Source organism: Schistocerca piceifrons, chromosome 3, assembly GCF_021461385.2.
Source record: "Schistocerca piceifrons isolate TAMUIC-IGC-003096 chromosome 3, iqSchPice1.1, whole genome shotgun sequence".
Lineage (NCBI taxonomy): Eukaryota > Metazoa > Arthropoda > Insecta > Orthoptera > Acrididae > Schistocerca > Schistocerca piceifrons.
In genome coordinates this window covers 917,607,300-917,622,315 of record NC_060140.1, presented here as the reverse complement: position 1 = coordinate 917,622,315, position 15,016 = coordinate 917,607,300, and the positions used below count along the sequence as shown (strand labels likewise).

General features: G+C 37.2%; 1 protein-coding gene across 1 annotated transcript in view; it reads left to right on the top strand.

Moving 5' to 3' along the window:
- LOC124787920 (RRP12-like protein) overlaps positions 1-15,016 on the top strand; it is a 140,734-nt gene that overhangs the window by 91,277 nt on the left and 34,441 nt on the right. The window contains exon 14 of the mRNA XM_047254907.1: positions 11,428-11,551. Within this exon, the coding sequence (XP_047110863.1) occupies positions 11,428-11,551 (124 nt within the window). The remainder of the gene's footprint in view (positions 1-11,427; positions 11,552-15,016) is intronic.

The window sequence follows — 15,016 nt, the reverse complement described above, 5'->3', positions numbered from 1 at the left end:
CAAGGTTGAGAAGCTGATATACTTTTCAGATGGAAGTTGTAGTCAGTATAAGAACTAAAAGAATTTTTCAAATCTGTGCAACCACAAAGTAGACTTTGGGTTGGAGGCTGAATGGCACTTTTTTGCATCTTGTCATGGTAAAAAGGCAAGTAGGAGGTGCAACAAAATGTGAAGTAAGTAAAGCCAGCCTACAAAGACCAACCACAGACCAAATTCTTGCAATGCATGACATGTATGTCTTTTGCAAGGATAATATTACAGGAATTAACTATTTTCTGATCAAGAAATAAGAATTGGTTCTGAATATGAAAACAACACTTCAAACCAGATTGAAAACTGTATAGCAATAAAAGGAACAAGGCGTTCCCACAAATTCCTTGGCATTGCAGAAAACTTAATTCGTTGCTATGTAACATCAGAAACCAAAATTTACGAGGATCATTGTGTCAGTAGAATTACATCTCTGTCTTTAACGTTGAATGACATAGTGGCATGTGTGTATGATGGTGGCTTGCAGATGTTGAAATAATAAGTTAGGAAAACAATGATGTTTTGTGCATTTTTAGCACCCTGCTGGCCCATGAACATCGTTCACGAAATCTACTAGTGACAAAGTTTCGATACCAGTGAAAAATGTTTTAAGGAAACTTTCAGTGCTTGAATTTACCACGGCAACTGGGAGGTCTTATACTATATCACAGAAACTGTATTGAAGAAATAAGTGTTCTTAACATTCACCACCAGGTTTAGAACAGTCGCATCTCGAAGGATGTTAATTGAAAATATTTATTTTAAGCATGTCAAAATAATATAAATGTAAAATTCAGGGATGTTTCCACTTTTGGTATATAATTCAGTACCTTACTTCAATAATAATTGATTATATCCCACCAATATCACACATGGATAGGCAACAGCCACAAGATAAGTTGTAGAGTAATGCGAATTATTTCCTCATTTTCAAAAATTCATAAAAAATTAAGGAAACATTTGTAAGCGTTCTTGCTCTATATGAGGCTAGTAGTGTGTAGTATCCAACTATAGGAAAAAAATAGACTCTCATAAATCACTCACTGTTTGTTATTTTTGGGCCTAAAAAGTGGATTTTTGAAAATTTGGATACCAAAGTTTGGAGGTCATTTTGACTGGTTATTTTTGAATTTAGGGTATTTGGTGTAATAGACAATGTTGTAGAGGACACTTTTCTAAAAACAATCATGACAATTGCAATATTGTAACTTAACCCAGTGCAGAGATATACATATTTTAGGTAATGTCTCTAAACTGAAACATTGTCACGCACTTACAAACGAAAATGGCCGTCTTTCGGTAAAGGTGAAAGGTAAATTTTTTTTTAAAAACTATTTTGAACTTCTCAATTATAGGGTAATCACATATAAAAATTATACAATTTAAAAATGGTCAATCAACCAACTTAATTTTTATTGGACCACTTCATTTGTATTGACCCTTTAGGGCAAAGACTATGCAGTACTTTGTAACAACAAACACGCATTCGATGAGCATGACATCACAATTGTTTACATTTCTAACAGGTCACAGGAAAATATTATGAAAAGCGAAAAGTGGCCTAAGAAGCATTACTTTCAAAGTAAATTTCCATTCAAGATGAATTATGTTAGTTTAAGAATGTGCAATGCAATTAATCACGAAGGGCTTAACTCTCATTCAAAACTTAACACTTTGAGGATCGGCCATTTCAAAAATTGTGGGCCCAGAAGACAAGCCATTTGTGTCATTATTTAAAATTTTACTGGCACATTTATGTGTGATATGTCTCAAAGACTAACACACGCTAAGAAAAAGACCAAGCTTCAAAGTTAGTTTTCATATTTATTTTTGTTCTTTCATGGATTAAAAATTATGCAATGATGATGGCAAAAAGTAGAAAAGGAGTGCGTAATGAGTTATTGAGCAATGTCGCACATCGTTGACTTTTCTGTGGAAAAGCTGAAGTGTTCTGGTGTGCAGAGAGATGTGTTGCAGTTAGAGTAATACCAGTTCACTTCTTTTCTACTTGTTTTGCCAGTTTGTATCTTCTTCTCCAAACAGCTCTAATGTTTGCTACTACTTCTTTCTAAGTAATGCTGAAATTAGACCAGTTTTAGAGCAAAAACCTGCATTCCACAATTTTTCTGTTTTTTTTTTTTTTTTTTTTATATTATTATTTTTATTTAAATACAAAAACTTGCAGTTTAACCATTATTAAAATACATTCAGTTACTTTCTTTCATTTTAGAATAATAAAAGAGATTTTTCCATAAAATGTTTTGTCCATTCTAAATTTTGGCTCTGGTCTTGCTTTGTTTTAATACTTAATTTCGTAAATTTGTTTTATTTTCCAATCATTTTTGAATCACAGAAGTTACTGTTTCAAATGTATATTTAAACATCTTTGGAAGTTAGCAGGTTAAAGTAAAGAACTCTTTCATATTCATTTGTTTTAAAAACATTTTGTTATAGAAACATTTTAATTATTATTAGACAATACTACAAATAATATAGGATAAGTACTTTAGTTTAAAAACAGATACTGTAGTTCAGGAATTGACTTTGGAGACTAGCTCACTTGGAGCTTTTTACAAGAGCATTGATTCTTTTCGTAATAGATTCTTGCTCTGTCTGAGTGTTTTGAATGGTCCCCTTAAGTTTTGCCTTCTGCTCTTTAAGCTCTCTGATTTCTGTGTCAACAATCTTCCTATTAGTCAGATCTTCCTTTTCCCTGGACTCCTCATCATTTCGCTTCTTGAAGTCTTCAGCATATCAATCTCATGAGTTTCTTACAGAATGTATAAGGGACTTCATTATAGATACTCGCTATACTCCACTGTGTGTCTTGACTGTGTCGTACGTGAATTTTCTACTTACTACATATTCTTCTCTCATATTCTTGAAGGGGCACTCTTTGTTCACAGAGAATCCTTGCTCAACAGCTGCTTGCGCTTGCGACAACGTGAGCATAATTTCTATTGCCTTCTGCAGCTTTTCTGGTTCTTCAGACTTTTCATCTAGAACTCATCCAGCCATTCCTCCTTTTCGTTGAATGTTCCGAATTTTGTCTTGCCTTTCTTCTTTACAACAGAAGCTTCTGCTTTATCAGCACATCCAGCATTCATCCAATTGCTCTCCACCAAAATCTGTAGAAAGGAATGAAATCATTTGGGGCTGGCCTCCCTGCATCCTATGGTGGGATCAAAGCAGCTAATAGCTTTTGTCAACCTAAAGTGTAGGGAAGATTTCTCCATCAATCTGCATTCGTTCTGGCACTGAGCAATTTCAAAGGCTGTGAGAGACTTGCAATTCCTAAGCTCATTTTTGATGGTGAATCCAATCTTAACGTAGTTCACACCCAGAAGATTGGATTCTTTGTACAAATTAATTGACAGTGAGATCTTTATCAGCTAGACAAACCGTGTCATCGTTGTCTCCATTATCTCTGTCAAAGAAGAGTGCAGGAATGGGGCTAGTGGTCAGTTGGATTGGAAATCCTTTAGGAAAGGTGTCAAGTCTCCAGCAAAAGTCTTGAAAAAGGCAGTTTTCGGACCGAGTAGCTTATCCTTGAGGTGATCTTCTACTACCTTGTAGTTAGCACTTTTTTTTCCTTACAGTTTTGCAACAAATATTCACAGAAACGAAGCATTGCTAGAGCTTGCTCAGCAACTTCCACATTCTACAACCATCAGATCACACAAAACTTTACATCTACATCTACATTGATACTCCGCAAGCCACCCAACGGTGTGTGGCGGAGGGAAACAGTTCTGATTTTGTTGTCAAAATATACATAGCTCTTCTGGCAGGGACATCCTTTAAAAATTGTAAAAGGCACATAAAAACTGAATTAGCCTCCATTGTGTTTCCTGTATTGGGGACTTGAAGGCACTGTGAACAACGTGAAGCCCATACTTTCCAGTTTCCAATAAAACTGTCTCTACCCCATCAATTTCATTCAAAAAATTTTAAATTCCCTTAAGAAAGCAAGGTTGACATTAGGGCCAATCATCGATACTTGTAAAAGTTTTTTCTTGAAGAACTTGAGTAGCTTAGCTGCTGTCGAACTGCCTAGAAAAGCCGATGCGTAGTAACGAATGCACACTAGATATTTTTTTGTCCCAATAATCCACTTATATATTCAGCTGTATTCTTTTGCACACCTTGTTCAAGGATTTATCAAAATAAACAACAATCTGTGATGTATTTACGAGGTCAGCTTTAACTTCAGACTCAAAAAATAGAGGTAGTCCGTATTGCCTGGTATTACTGATTTTGTCTTTTTTGTAAACACATGCTCTTGGCCACTTCACTGTCAGGGGACATTGTGGGGAAAAGTAACATGTCAGTCACAGAACAATGAAGCGACCTGTGTGAAATGATGCATTCCAAACACCACAATATCTCCACCTTTGTTACTTCATCTGTTATTGTCATCCAATCAAGTCCTCTCAGTTTATCCCTGGGCTTTGAAGTTGCAATGAGGTCCTTCTGTGGAGGCGCAAAAATTGGAGCGGCCAACTTCAGTGTTGGTCCGGCTGAATCCGCAGATGTGATAGTGGAAGTAGAATCTGCCTGCTGGATTGAAGTCATCAATACTGGTCATGAGTGGACATACAAACTTGCTGTGCTTCTCATGGCAGCTGTTTTCGCTATGTGCTGCTTGGATTTTGTCGTGTGACTTGTAAGAGCCAATCTTCCCATAGAACGGATGTTAATGAGGGTCCCTAGACGTAATCCACATTAAGCACTATAAAGGTCTGCAGGTGCATTCACCAACCAGTCCTTGAATGCTGGATCTGAAAGCAAGCTGTCTTGAAAACTAATCAACATGCCAGTGTTGCAGTGATTTTTGGTGGGCAACCTTTGTTGGGGAGAGAGGAAGATAGATGTAAGTAAGGTTATGCTTCGTTACTATGCATGATAAAATGTGATGCAAATTACCATTACCTGCATTGTCAGTTAATAGAACTTTGCTCCACATGTCAGCAGAACTGAAATCATCAGTTGAGCCGACCACACTGATTGGCTACTGACAGAATGGGTGATTTGAAAAACAAGCGAGGCAGGTTTGACAACCCTGTCCCTGTCAAGCAACAGTCAGCATTAATTGTGAAATTATTAGTAGTGCTGCGCTTGTTGGCCCTTGTAGAAACTATCAGTTACAAGACCCTACTACCGGTCAAATACAAGATTCTCTCTAAAGCTTTACTAAACAGACTAGAATGCCAGACTAGAAACCACTTGATTGGGAAATACCAAGCGGGCTTCCGTAATGGGCGGTCTTGTGCGGAACAAATTTGGAACTTGAAAATGATTTTACAACACGAACAGAACCTGATCATTACCTTTGTCGACTTCAAAAAATGCATACGACTTTCCCGACCAGAAAGGTCTCTTCAGAATTCTAGCCGAACACAAAGTAGACAACAAATCATGAACTATCATAGAGCAAACCTTGACCAACATGACTCCAAAGTAAAGTTCTGTGGGGAACTCAGAGCCCTTTGAAACTTGTACAGGTGTCCAACAAGGCGATGGCCTCTCACCTCTCCTTTTCAATCTAGTGTTAGGTAAGGTATAAAAGAATGGGAAATATCACAACAGGTGATAACCTTAGGTAACCTACAGATTAAATGCCTGGCTTTTGGAGACAATTTGGCAATTGTCTTGAAAGGTATAAACTGAAACAAAAGAAGTTATTGAAAAATACACAAAATCACATTCAAAACTGGACTACAGATCTCTTATGAAAAGACGCAGTTTATGATCACAAAGAAACTCTCATATTTGAACACAGAGTACGGCACGATTTACAAAACAGTAAACTTCAAACACCTTGGTGAAACACTACAAATGAGCAGACATAACAGAGACTCAAATGAAGAAAGAAAAACTAATCTGGACAAGGCACACAAAGTAGTGTGGAATCATTACAACAAGTGCAGTCCCCGTCTCCATATTTTTCTAGCTAATCAAGTCCACAGTAAAGGAAACACTCTGGATGATAATTCAGTTTTTATGTGCCTTGTAAAATGTATTTAAGGATTTCTGTGCCAAAACAGCTCTGTGTTTTTTGGACCAGAAATTGGAACTGTTGCGCTTGAAGTTGTGCGTGATCCGATGGCTGAAGAAAGTAGATGTTTCAGTCTGCACTCTAGTAACTGCCTCCGTATCTGCAAATATTTGTTACAAAGCTAGAGCACAATAACAACCTGAAATGTGCTAGCTACACGGCAGTCAAAGGTCATCTCAAGAATAAGCTACTTGGTCCAAAAAACACTTTTTCAAGACTCTTACTCCAGACTTTTCTTCATTAATTATTGACCAACTTAAGTATGTTATGGTTTTGCATTTCCCCATGCCAGCTAGTATTTTCCTCTAAATACTGTCTTGGCCTTTTTTTACATATACTAAGTTATATTTTTTGGCATTGGGTGTATAAACAGTAATTGTTTTATTTGTGTTTAATCACATTAACATTGGCTGTATGATTATGGCATTTCATTGTATTGGGATTTTGAGCAGAGGTGTAACGATGTTGGCTGCTGTAAGTGATGGCTTGTGTTGCATGTGTCAGATTTCTGGCTTGCTCACCTCGCCTCACCTCACCATCTCAGCTCGCAGTGGTCTCTCTTCCCCCTTCATCCAGTCACTGGATCACTTTGCTTAGACCAGCTGCCATTGTGACTACTCCGATTCTGTCCCATCCTTTGTTGCCACTCCAGTCCCAGTCAGGTAGAATGAAGAATGCTTGCAAAAATCCGTAGACCTTCCTGTGATTGCTTGCAGCCTTACGCCAGTGGGTGTTTAAATATTGTACAGTATACTCAGAGTTTTGAATAAAAACAATGTAAAAGTTATTGCATCCCTCTTCAAGAAAACATGACACCAGTTACAGCTAAGTATAAACTTTACTTTGTAAAGGTTCTCCTAAATCCACTGCATCCATGATCACAAAATTAAATAACATGTGTTGGTGAAAAATGGCTTATGGAAAGGTTACAGGTTTTATACTTCCAAGCACTTTAGCAAATGAAATTCAGGAAAAACCAACACATTTTGGAATGATCTATGATTCGCATTGGCATTTGAACTACATGTTTATGTAAGACGAAAGTAGAAGTACAAATTACACCAAATACAGCAGGTTAGTTTCTGAAGCACTCTTAGGTTCCTACCTAACCACCCCTTGGAGAAAAAACAGCAAAAAATTGTGGACACCCAGTATTATATGTGAAATTTTAACTTTACTGGAAGCTGTACTGTACTTATGTTAATTTAAACCATAAACTTTTCCTCTTCTGTGGTTGCACCGCTTAACTGTGAAGTTGCCATTGGTTGATTATATAATGTGTCATAGACTCTTAATATGTGCTGTCATTGGCTGGCGAGATCACATGACATGAGCTATGATTGGCTGACAAAAGTGCATCTTCAACACAATCTCTATTTCAGAGCTGCAGAAGCTACTGTGCTGTAATTGGTGGAATTTGTGTATCTACTTTCACAATTCAAAAATAAGTAGTGTACATATTGTTGGGCATCAAAGATCTTTCCAAAACACGTTGTTCTTTGCTGGATTTTGTTTCGTAAAGTGCCGGAAAGTCCTACGCCAGTATAAGACCCCTGCCATTCAAAGGACTGATAGTTTTTACAGCTCTGAGGGAATGTGTACTGTTGCTTAACACGTAAAAAAATGTATTTTCATCTGGTTAAAGTAATTCCATCTGGAAAAAAGTGTGTGTTTTAACCAGGAAATCTCTTTTTTTTCCCATGTCTGTGTATACACCCTGAGGTGTGATTACCTCCTAGCTGACCACCGGAATGAATAGCCACTGCTACACTGTGGCCAAAAACTGAGTTGATCTCCCAGTGGCACAATACACTGCTGAGCACAAAATGCTTGATTCGATGGGTGCTTCACAACTCATGCCACCAGGATGCTTCCCTACAGCACAAGCTTTTCTGAACTAGATAAATGAGCTATACTTGGAACACATCCTTTGCTGTGGTTATCCTTCTGGCTTCAATCACATGCGTAGCCCGTGTATCTGCCACCCTTTCCTCCTGCATTCCTATCCTGTACACCTGCTGCCTCCCTCCTAGCTGCCTTCACTTGCTTCCCGCTTTTTCTCCTTCTATCCATCCCATGAAAGGAGGTTGTATACATGGAAGAACCCTGGAGATACTAAAAGGTATCAGATAGATTATATAATGGTAAGACAGAGATTTAGGAACCAGGTTTTAAATTATAAGACATTTCCAGGGGCAGATGTGGACTCTGACCACAGTCTGTTGGTTATGAACTGTAGATTAAAACTGAAGAAACTGAAAAAAGGTGGGAATTTAAAGAGATGGGACCTGGATAAACTGAAAGAACCAGAGGTTGTAGAGAGTTTCAGGGAGAGCATAAGGGAACAATTGACAGGAATGGGCGAAAGAAATACAGTAGAAGAAGAATGGGTAGCTTTGAGGGATGAAGTAGTGAAGGCAGCAGAGGATCAAGTAGGTAAAAAGACGAGGACTAGTAGAAATCCTTGGGTAACAGAAGAAATATTGAATTTAATTGATGAAAGGAGAAAATATAAAAATGCAGTAAATGAAGCAGGCAAAAAGGAATACAAACGTCTCAAAAATGAGATCGACAGGAAGTGCAAAATGGCTAAGCAGGGATGGCTAGTGGACAAATGTAAGGATGTAGAGACTTATCTCACTAGGGGTAAGATAGATACTGCCTACAGGAAAATTAAAGAGACCTTTGGAGAAAAGAGAACGACTTGTATGAATATCAAGAGCTCAGATGGAAACCCAGTTCTAAGCAAAGAAGGGAAAGCAGAAAGGTGGAAGGAGTATATAGAGGGTCTATACAAGGGCGATGTACTTGAGGACAATAGTATGCAAATGGAAGAGGATGTAGATGAAGATGAAATCGGAGATATGATACTGCGTGATGAGTTTGACAGAGCTCTGAAAGACATGAGTCGAAACAAGACCCCGGGAGTAGACAACATTCCATTGGAACTACTGACGGCCTTGGGAGAGCCAGTCCTGACAAAACTCTACCATCTGGTGAGCAAGATGTATGAAACAGGCGAAATACCCTCAGACTTCAAGAAGAATATAATAATTCCAATCCCAAAGAAAGCAGGTGTTGACAGATGTGAAAATTACCGAACAATCAGTTTAATAAGCCACAGCTGCAAAATACTAACACGAATTCTTTACAGACAAATGGAAAAACTAGTAGAAGCCGACCTCGGGGAAGATCAGTTTGGATTCCGTAGAAACACTGGAACACGTGAGGCAATACTGACCTTACGACTTATCTTAGAAGAAAGATTAAGGAAAGGCAAACCTACGTTTCTAGCATTTGTAGACTTAGAGAAAGCTTTTGACAATGTTGATTGGAATACTCTCTTTCAAACTCTAAAGGTGGCAGGGGCAAAATACAGGGAGCGGCAGGCTATTTACAATTTGTACAGAAACCAGATGGCAGTTATAAGAGTCGAGGGACATGAAAGGGAAGCTGTGGTTGGGAAGGGAGTAAGACAGGGTTGTAGTCTCTCCCCGATGTTATTCAATCTGTATATTGAGCAAGCAGTAAAGGAAACAAAAGAAAAATTCGGAGTAGGTATTAAAATCCATGGAGAAGAAATAAAAACTTTGAGGTTCGCCGATGACATTGTAATTCTGTCAGAGACAGCAAAGGACTTGGAAGAGCAGTTGAATGGAATGGACAGTGTCTTGAAAGGAGGATATAAGATGAACATCAACAAAAGCAAAACGAGGATAATGGAATATAGTCGAATTAAGTCGGGTGATGCTGAGGGAATTAGATTAGGAAATGAGACACTTAAAGTAGTAAAGGAGTTTTGCTATTTGGGGAGCAAAATAACTGATGATGGTCGAAGTAGAGAGGATATAAAAGGTAGACTGGCAATGGCAAGGAAAGCGTTTCTGAAGAAGAGAAATTTGTTAACATCCAGTATTGATTTAAGTGTCAGGAAGTCATTTCTGAAAGTATTTGTATGGAGTGTAGCCATGTATGGAAATGAAACATGGACGATAAATAGTTTGGACAAGAAGAGAATAGAAGCTTTCGAAATGTGGTGCTACAGAAGAATGCTGAAGATTAGATGGGTAGACCACATGACTAATGAGGAAGTATTGAATAGGATTGGGGAGAAGAGAAGTTTGTGGCACAACTTGACCAGAAGAAGGGATCGGTTGGTAGGACATGTTCTGAGGCATCAAGGGATCACCAATTTAGTATTGGAGGGCAGCGTGGAGGATAAAAATCGTAGAGGGAGACCAAGAGATGAATACACTAAGCAGATTCAGAAGGATGTAGGTTGCAGTAGGTACTGGGAGATGAAGAGGCTTGCACAGCATAGAGTAGCATGGAGAGCTGCATCAAACCAGTCTCAGGATTGAAGACAACAACAACAACAACAACAACATCCATCCCATCTGACGAAAACCTCCATCCCATTCCACTTACCAAACTACAATCTCTGCTTTGTGTGCCCAGCTGGCAAAATGTAGTTCATAGTGCAGATTACAAAAAAAAATTCTAGTTCTTTATGAACATGTACCAAGTAATACAGAAGAACGTGAACAGATAATGGGTCTAAAAGCTGTTTGTTAATAAAGTCTACGCTATGTCAGATGTAGTGGCCTATAGCAACACTTTATTTTACATGGTGGAATCGTGTATGATGTACAAGTTTTAGGTCAATGATGCAGTTGTACACTCTGTGGAGGTTCTAGTAATGATTCTAAAGAGTGAGATATTTAAAATTGCCTTAATAGTTGTTTCACAGATGAGAGTGAATCAATAAATAAAGTTCACGCAGTAACAGAATTCCACCTAAAATATTTGGACCTATGAAATGTAATGTTAAAATGTAATGTTAGATTGCATGTGTTTTCTTATGGTATTCCAGAATCACATGGCACTGGCTAAACATTCATTTCTATGTGAAGCTATATTCATAATATGTGCTTGTTTTGCTAATTTTATGAGAGAAACTCAGCTGCTGTCTTGCAAATGAATATATTTTTGCGTCAGCTGTATGATTAAGCAAAAGACTTGGTCTGATGGGGCATATGAGAATACTGGTCAAGCTGTTAACAGCAAAGCATCGTAAGCTGTAGACCATTGTTGTCTGTTATTAAGTGAAGTGTGATTGCTTGCATGTAGAATTTTTTGTTTAAGATATTTCTGGAAAGTATTATTTGCTGTGTTATGTAAGAAGACGTGTAAGTACATGATGTTTCCTTCATTTATTAGCTCTTTTTGTATATAGTCTTTTGTCAGTACTTGTTTGTGTAGTGTTGAAACTGCCAGGCTGTGTCATTATAATGTCTTAGTTGTCAGTATATTTCACACATAATTTTTTAATAATGCAGGTTGTTGGAAGAACTGTGCAGCAGTAAATCTGAAAGCTGCCAAAAGTTTGTGAAAGAAAATTTATCAGATTTGAAGGCACTTTTGATTACCTCACTTTCAAAGTCTGCTCCATCAAGCAAAGGGGTAAGTCATTCAGTTTGATTTATTGTTATCTTGTGGTTATTGGCAGAATAGTACTTTTTATTTATGCATTTCTTTAATATGAAACAGGTTAGATTTTCATGGTCCATACAGTACAATGGATTTGTGTATAAAAGAGCAAATTTGCAGTTGTTACTTTGAATGTTCATACAGAAATATTTCCGTGGAAGGTAACTCATTGTTATTGTGTTACTTCACTTGCGGTATAACACTGAATGCCCTATATAACACAAATCGTTCCTTATGCAGTTGGTAAGAAATGTTATGACAGCAGGTCCATGTAATTCACTTGAAAATAAAGGATGGTTTAGTATAAAAAACATTACCCGTGATCTCCCTGAGCAATCAGCTAATGAAATATTTGTAAGTATCAATGGGTGGTTCACAGCAGATGGATTGTCACTGAATTTTGACAAGGCCCAGTACATACAGTTTAGTACCTCACAAAGAATACCAGGCCCTATAAGTATAATGTATTAAAACCATGAAATTAAGCTGTAGACAGTGTAAAATTTTTAGGGCTACAAATTGACCTCAACCTAAATTGGAAAACTTACATTCTAGACTTAATGAAACGCCTTAGTTCAGCTACATTTGCAGTACACATGATAGCAGAAATAGGTGATTTCAAAATGAAGAAGTTAGTTCATTCGGCCTGCTCCCATTCACTAATGAGTTATGGAATCATCTTTTGGGGAAAATCCTCTCACAGAGAGAACATTTTCAAAATTCAGAAAAGAGTCATTAAAATTATTTCTGGTGTCAGTCTTAGATCATTATGCAGAGACTCTTTAAGAAACTTGGTGTTCTAATACTTCTCAGTACTTAAACTTATTGATGTTCTTTGTCATTTCCAACATGTCTCTCTTTACACAAAATAGTGCAAAACGTGATTATAATACCAGAACCAAAAACAGTCTGTATAAGGACTATAAAAGCTTAACATTAGTACAGAAAGGAGTCAAATACATGGGTACTCATATATTCAATAACTTACCAGAGCATATCAAAGGTCTTGTAAGTGATAAAGTTCGGTTTCAAAGTGAATTAAAGAACTTCCTGTTGGCCAACTCCTTCTACTCCATCGATTAATATCTTCACAAGGATATAGCTCATAACTCTCCCTGCATTAGAATTGTATAATATCCATGTATCTGAATTAAAAAATAAAAAAAATTGGACTCTTTCCACATCCCAGAGACTCCTCTTCAAGGGATCCGTGGAAAACGATAAATGTAATGTAATAAAATGTATCTAAATTTGGTGGTATGGTAATGTACTGCTTTATTAACTTCACCAAGTTGTTTTGTCATAGGGCATTCAGTGAAGATGAGATGAAAAGTTCGTAGCCTGTTAGTGGAATATTTAAAGTCAGCACTCTAATGTCCAACATTCTTCCAGTGTGTAGACTCCTCCTCAGGCAGGCAATTCTGGTTGGGTACCCCTAGATACCATAAAGTCTTCACTGGATTTTCATAGGCTAGGCACATTTCCTAAAGAATACACAAGACCATGTACTGACATAATTATTGTATTATACTTTTCTGATTCAGGTCACACAAATATTTGTATGGCCTGGAGCTGAAAATTACACAAAAAAAATTTTTCACACGATGTTTTCTTGCTAAGAAATTTGTTATACAAGGGAGTAGATGGGTGCCAAAGAATGCCAATCTGGAGAATAGTGAGTATGTACTAATAATTTGTATTTCAGATCTGTGATTTTTGGCTGAAGCACCTCATGGGTACATATTTTCTCTCAAGGAAATGTACTTTTTTTGGTGTTGAAATTCAGGTCTTATGTATAATTTTTCCATCCAGTTGTTCAAGAAGACTTGTGTAGTATTTGCCAGTTATTGCTTCAACCTCCATGAGGCAGCAGTAGTTTTCAGATAAATTGACTGAAGGTTTATTTCCTGCCTTCATTTCCAGGGTCTTCACATTCACCCACAGTGTTAATGGTTATTTTGTTTTTAGTAGGAAGTCACATATAACTGTGTAACCTTGCTGATAAACTCGCTCTGATATTTGCTTTTGTTCAATATTCAAAAAATTCATCATACTTTTTTGTTGTTAATTCCTGTAGTAAACTATACAACACAATGATGTGCCTATCATATCAACTATTTAGTCATCCAGTACCATGTTACACACCTTCTCAATGTTTTTGTCTGTGGCTGCAGTTTTGTTAGGTTCTTCATGTGAATCATCATCAAGAGAAGTTATGCCGCATTTTAATTTCACCTCACATTTCATAACTTTTTAAAATGAAGGTGCCTACTCCTTATAAACCTTCACCAACATTATATTATAAATTTCTGTAGGCATTAAACTTTCAAAATGAAATAATTTTTATGGATCAATTTTCCAGTTCAGTGTGAATGAAACACATCCCACACAACTACTCAAAAAAATTCTAATGTATACCATCAAAACTGCTAAAAATGTTGTTATGCTGCAACTAGTTTTTGCAATTTAAGTAACCATCTAGCAGACTTGATGATTTAAATTGTGTGTACCATATTTTGTACTTAAATTATGTCAGATGATGACATAAATAGTCGAAGCTAGTTGCAGTCTGATAGTTTTAGCAGCTTTTAGTGGTGCAGCTAAAAGTGTGTCTTCTTAAGCTGTGGAGCACAACCTAAAGAAAACTTTAAAAGCTGTATAAACAAAATTCTTCCACTACTTAAACATAACAAAACATTTTTTTGTTGTTACAAACAACATCCTATGTCAGTGCTTGAACTCTCCACCTACCCTCATAGTATTTCCATGAGATTTCAGCATTCTGAATTTGAAATGTATAACCAGTATACTTAACCCTCTGAAAGAATCTTTTTAAGAAGTATAAACTGGCATTGAAAGATCATTTCTCCCGTGGCACGTGAAGCCTTTACAATGCCAGTAACTTATTATATTTAAAATCAATAAGTATCAGCAATGAATCGGTTCTCAGCATATCCATGATATTGTTACATAGCCATGTTTCTTATTCTATTCCCACTGCAGAATTGGATTAGTTCTGCAAGCCATTTATTCACGTCCACCATTGATGTATGTGAGGGTAATATTATGGAAATGGAAGAGGACATAGATGAAGATGAAATGAATGAGATACGATACTGTGCGAAGAATTTGACAGAGCACTGAAAGATCTAAGTTGAAACAAGGCCACAGGGGTAGACAGCATTCCATTAGAACTGATAGCCTTGGGAGAGCCAACCATGACAAAACTCTACCATCTGGTGAGCAAGATGTATGAGACAGGCAAAATACCCCCAGACTTAAAGAAGAATATAACAATTCCAATCCCAAAGAAAGCAGATGTTGACAGGTGTGAAAATTACTGAACTATCAGTTTAATAAGTCACAGCTGCAAAATACTGGTACAAATTCTGTCCAGACGAATGGAAAAATTGGTAGAAGCCGACCTCGGGGCAGATC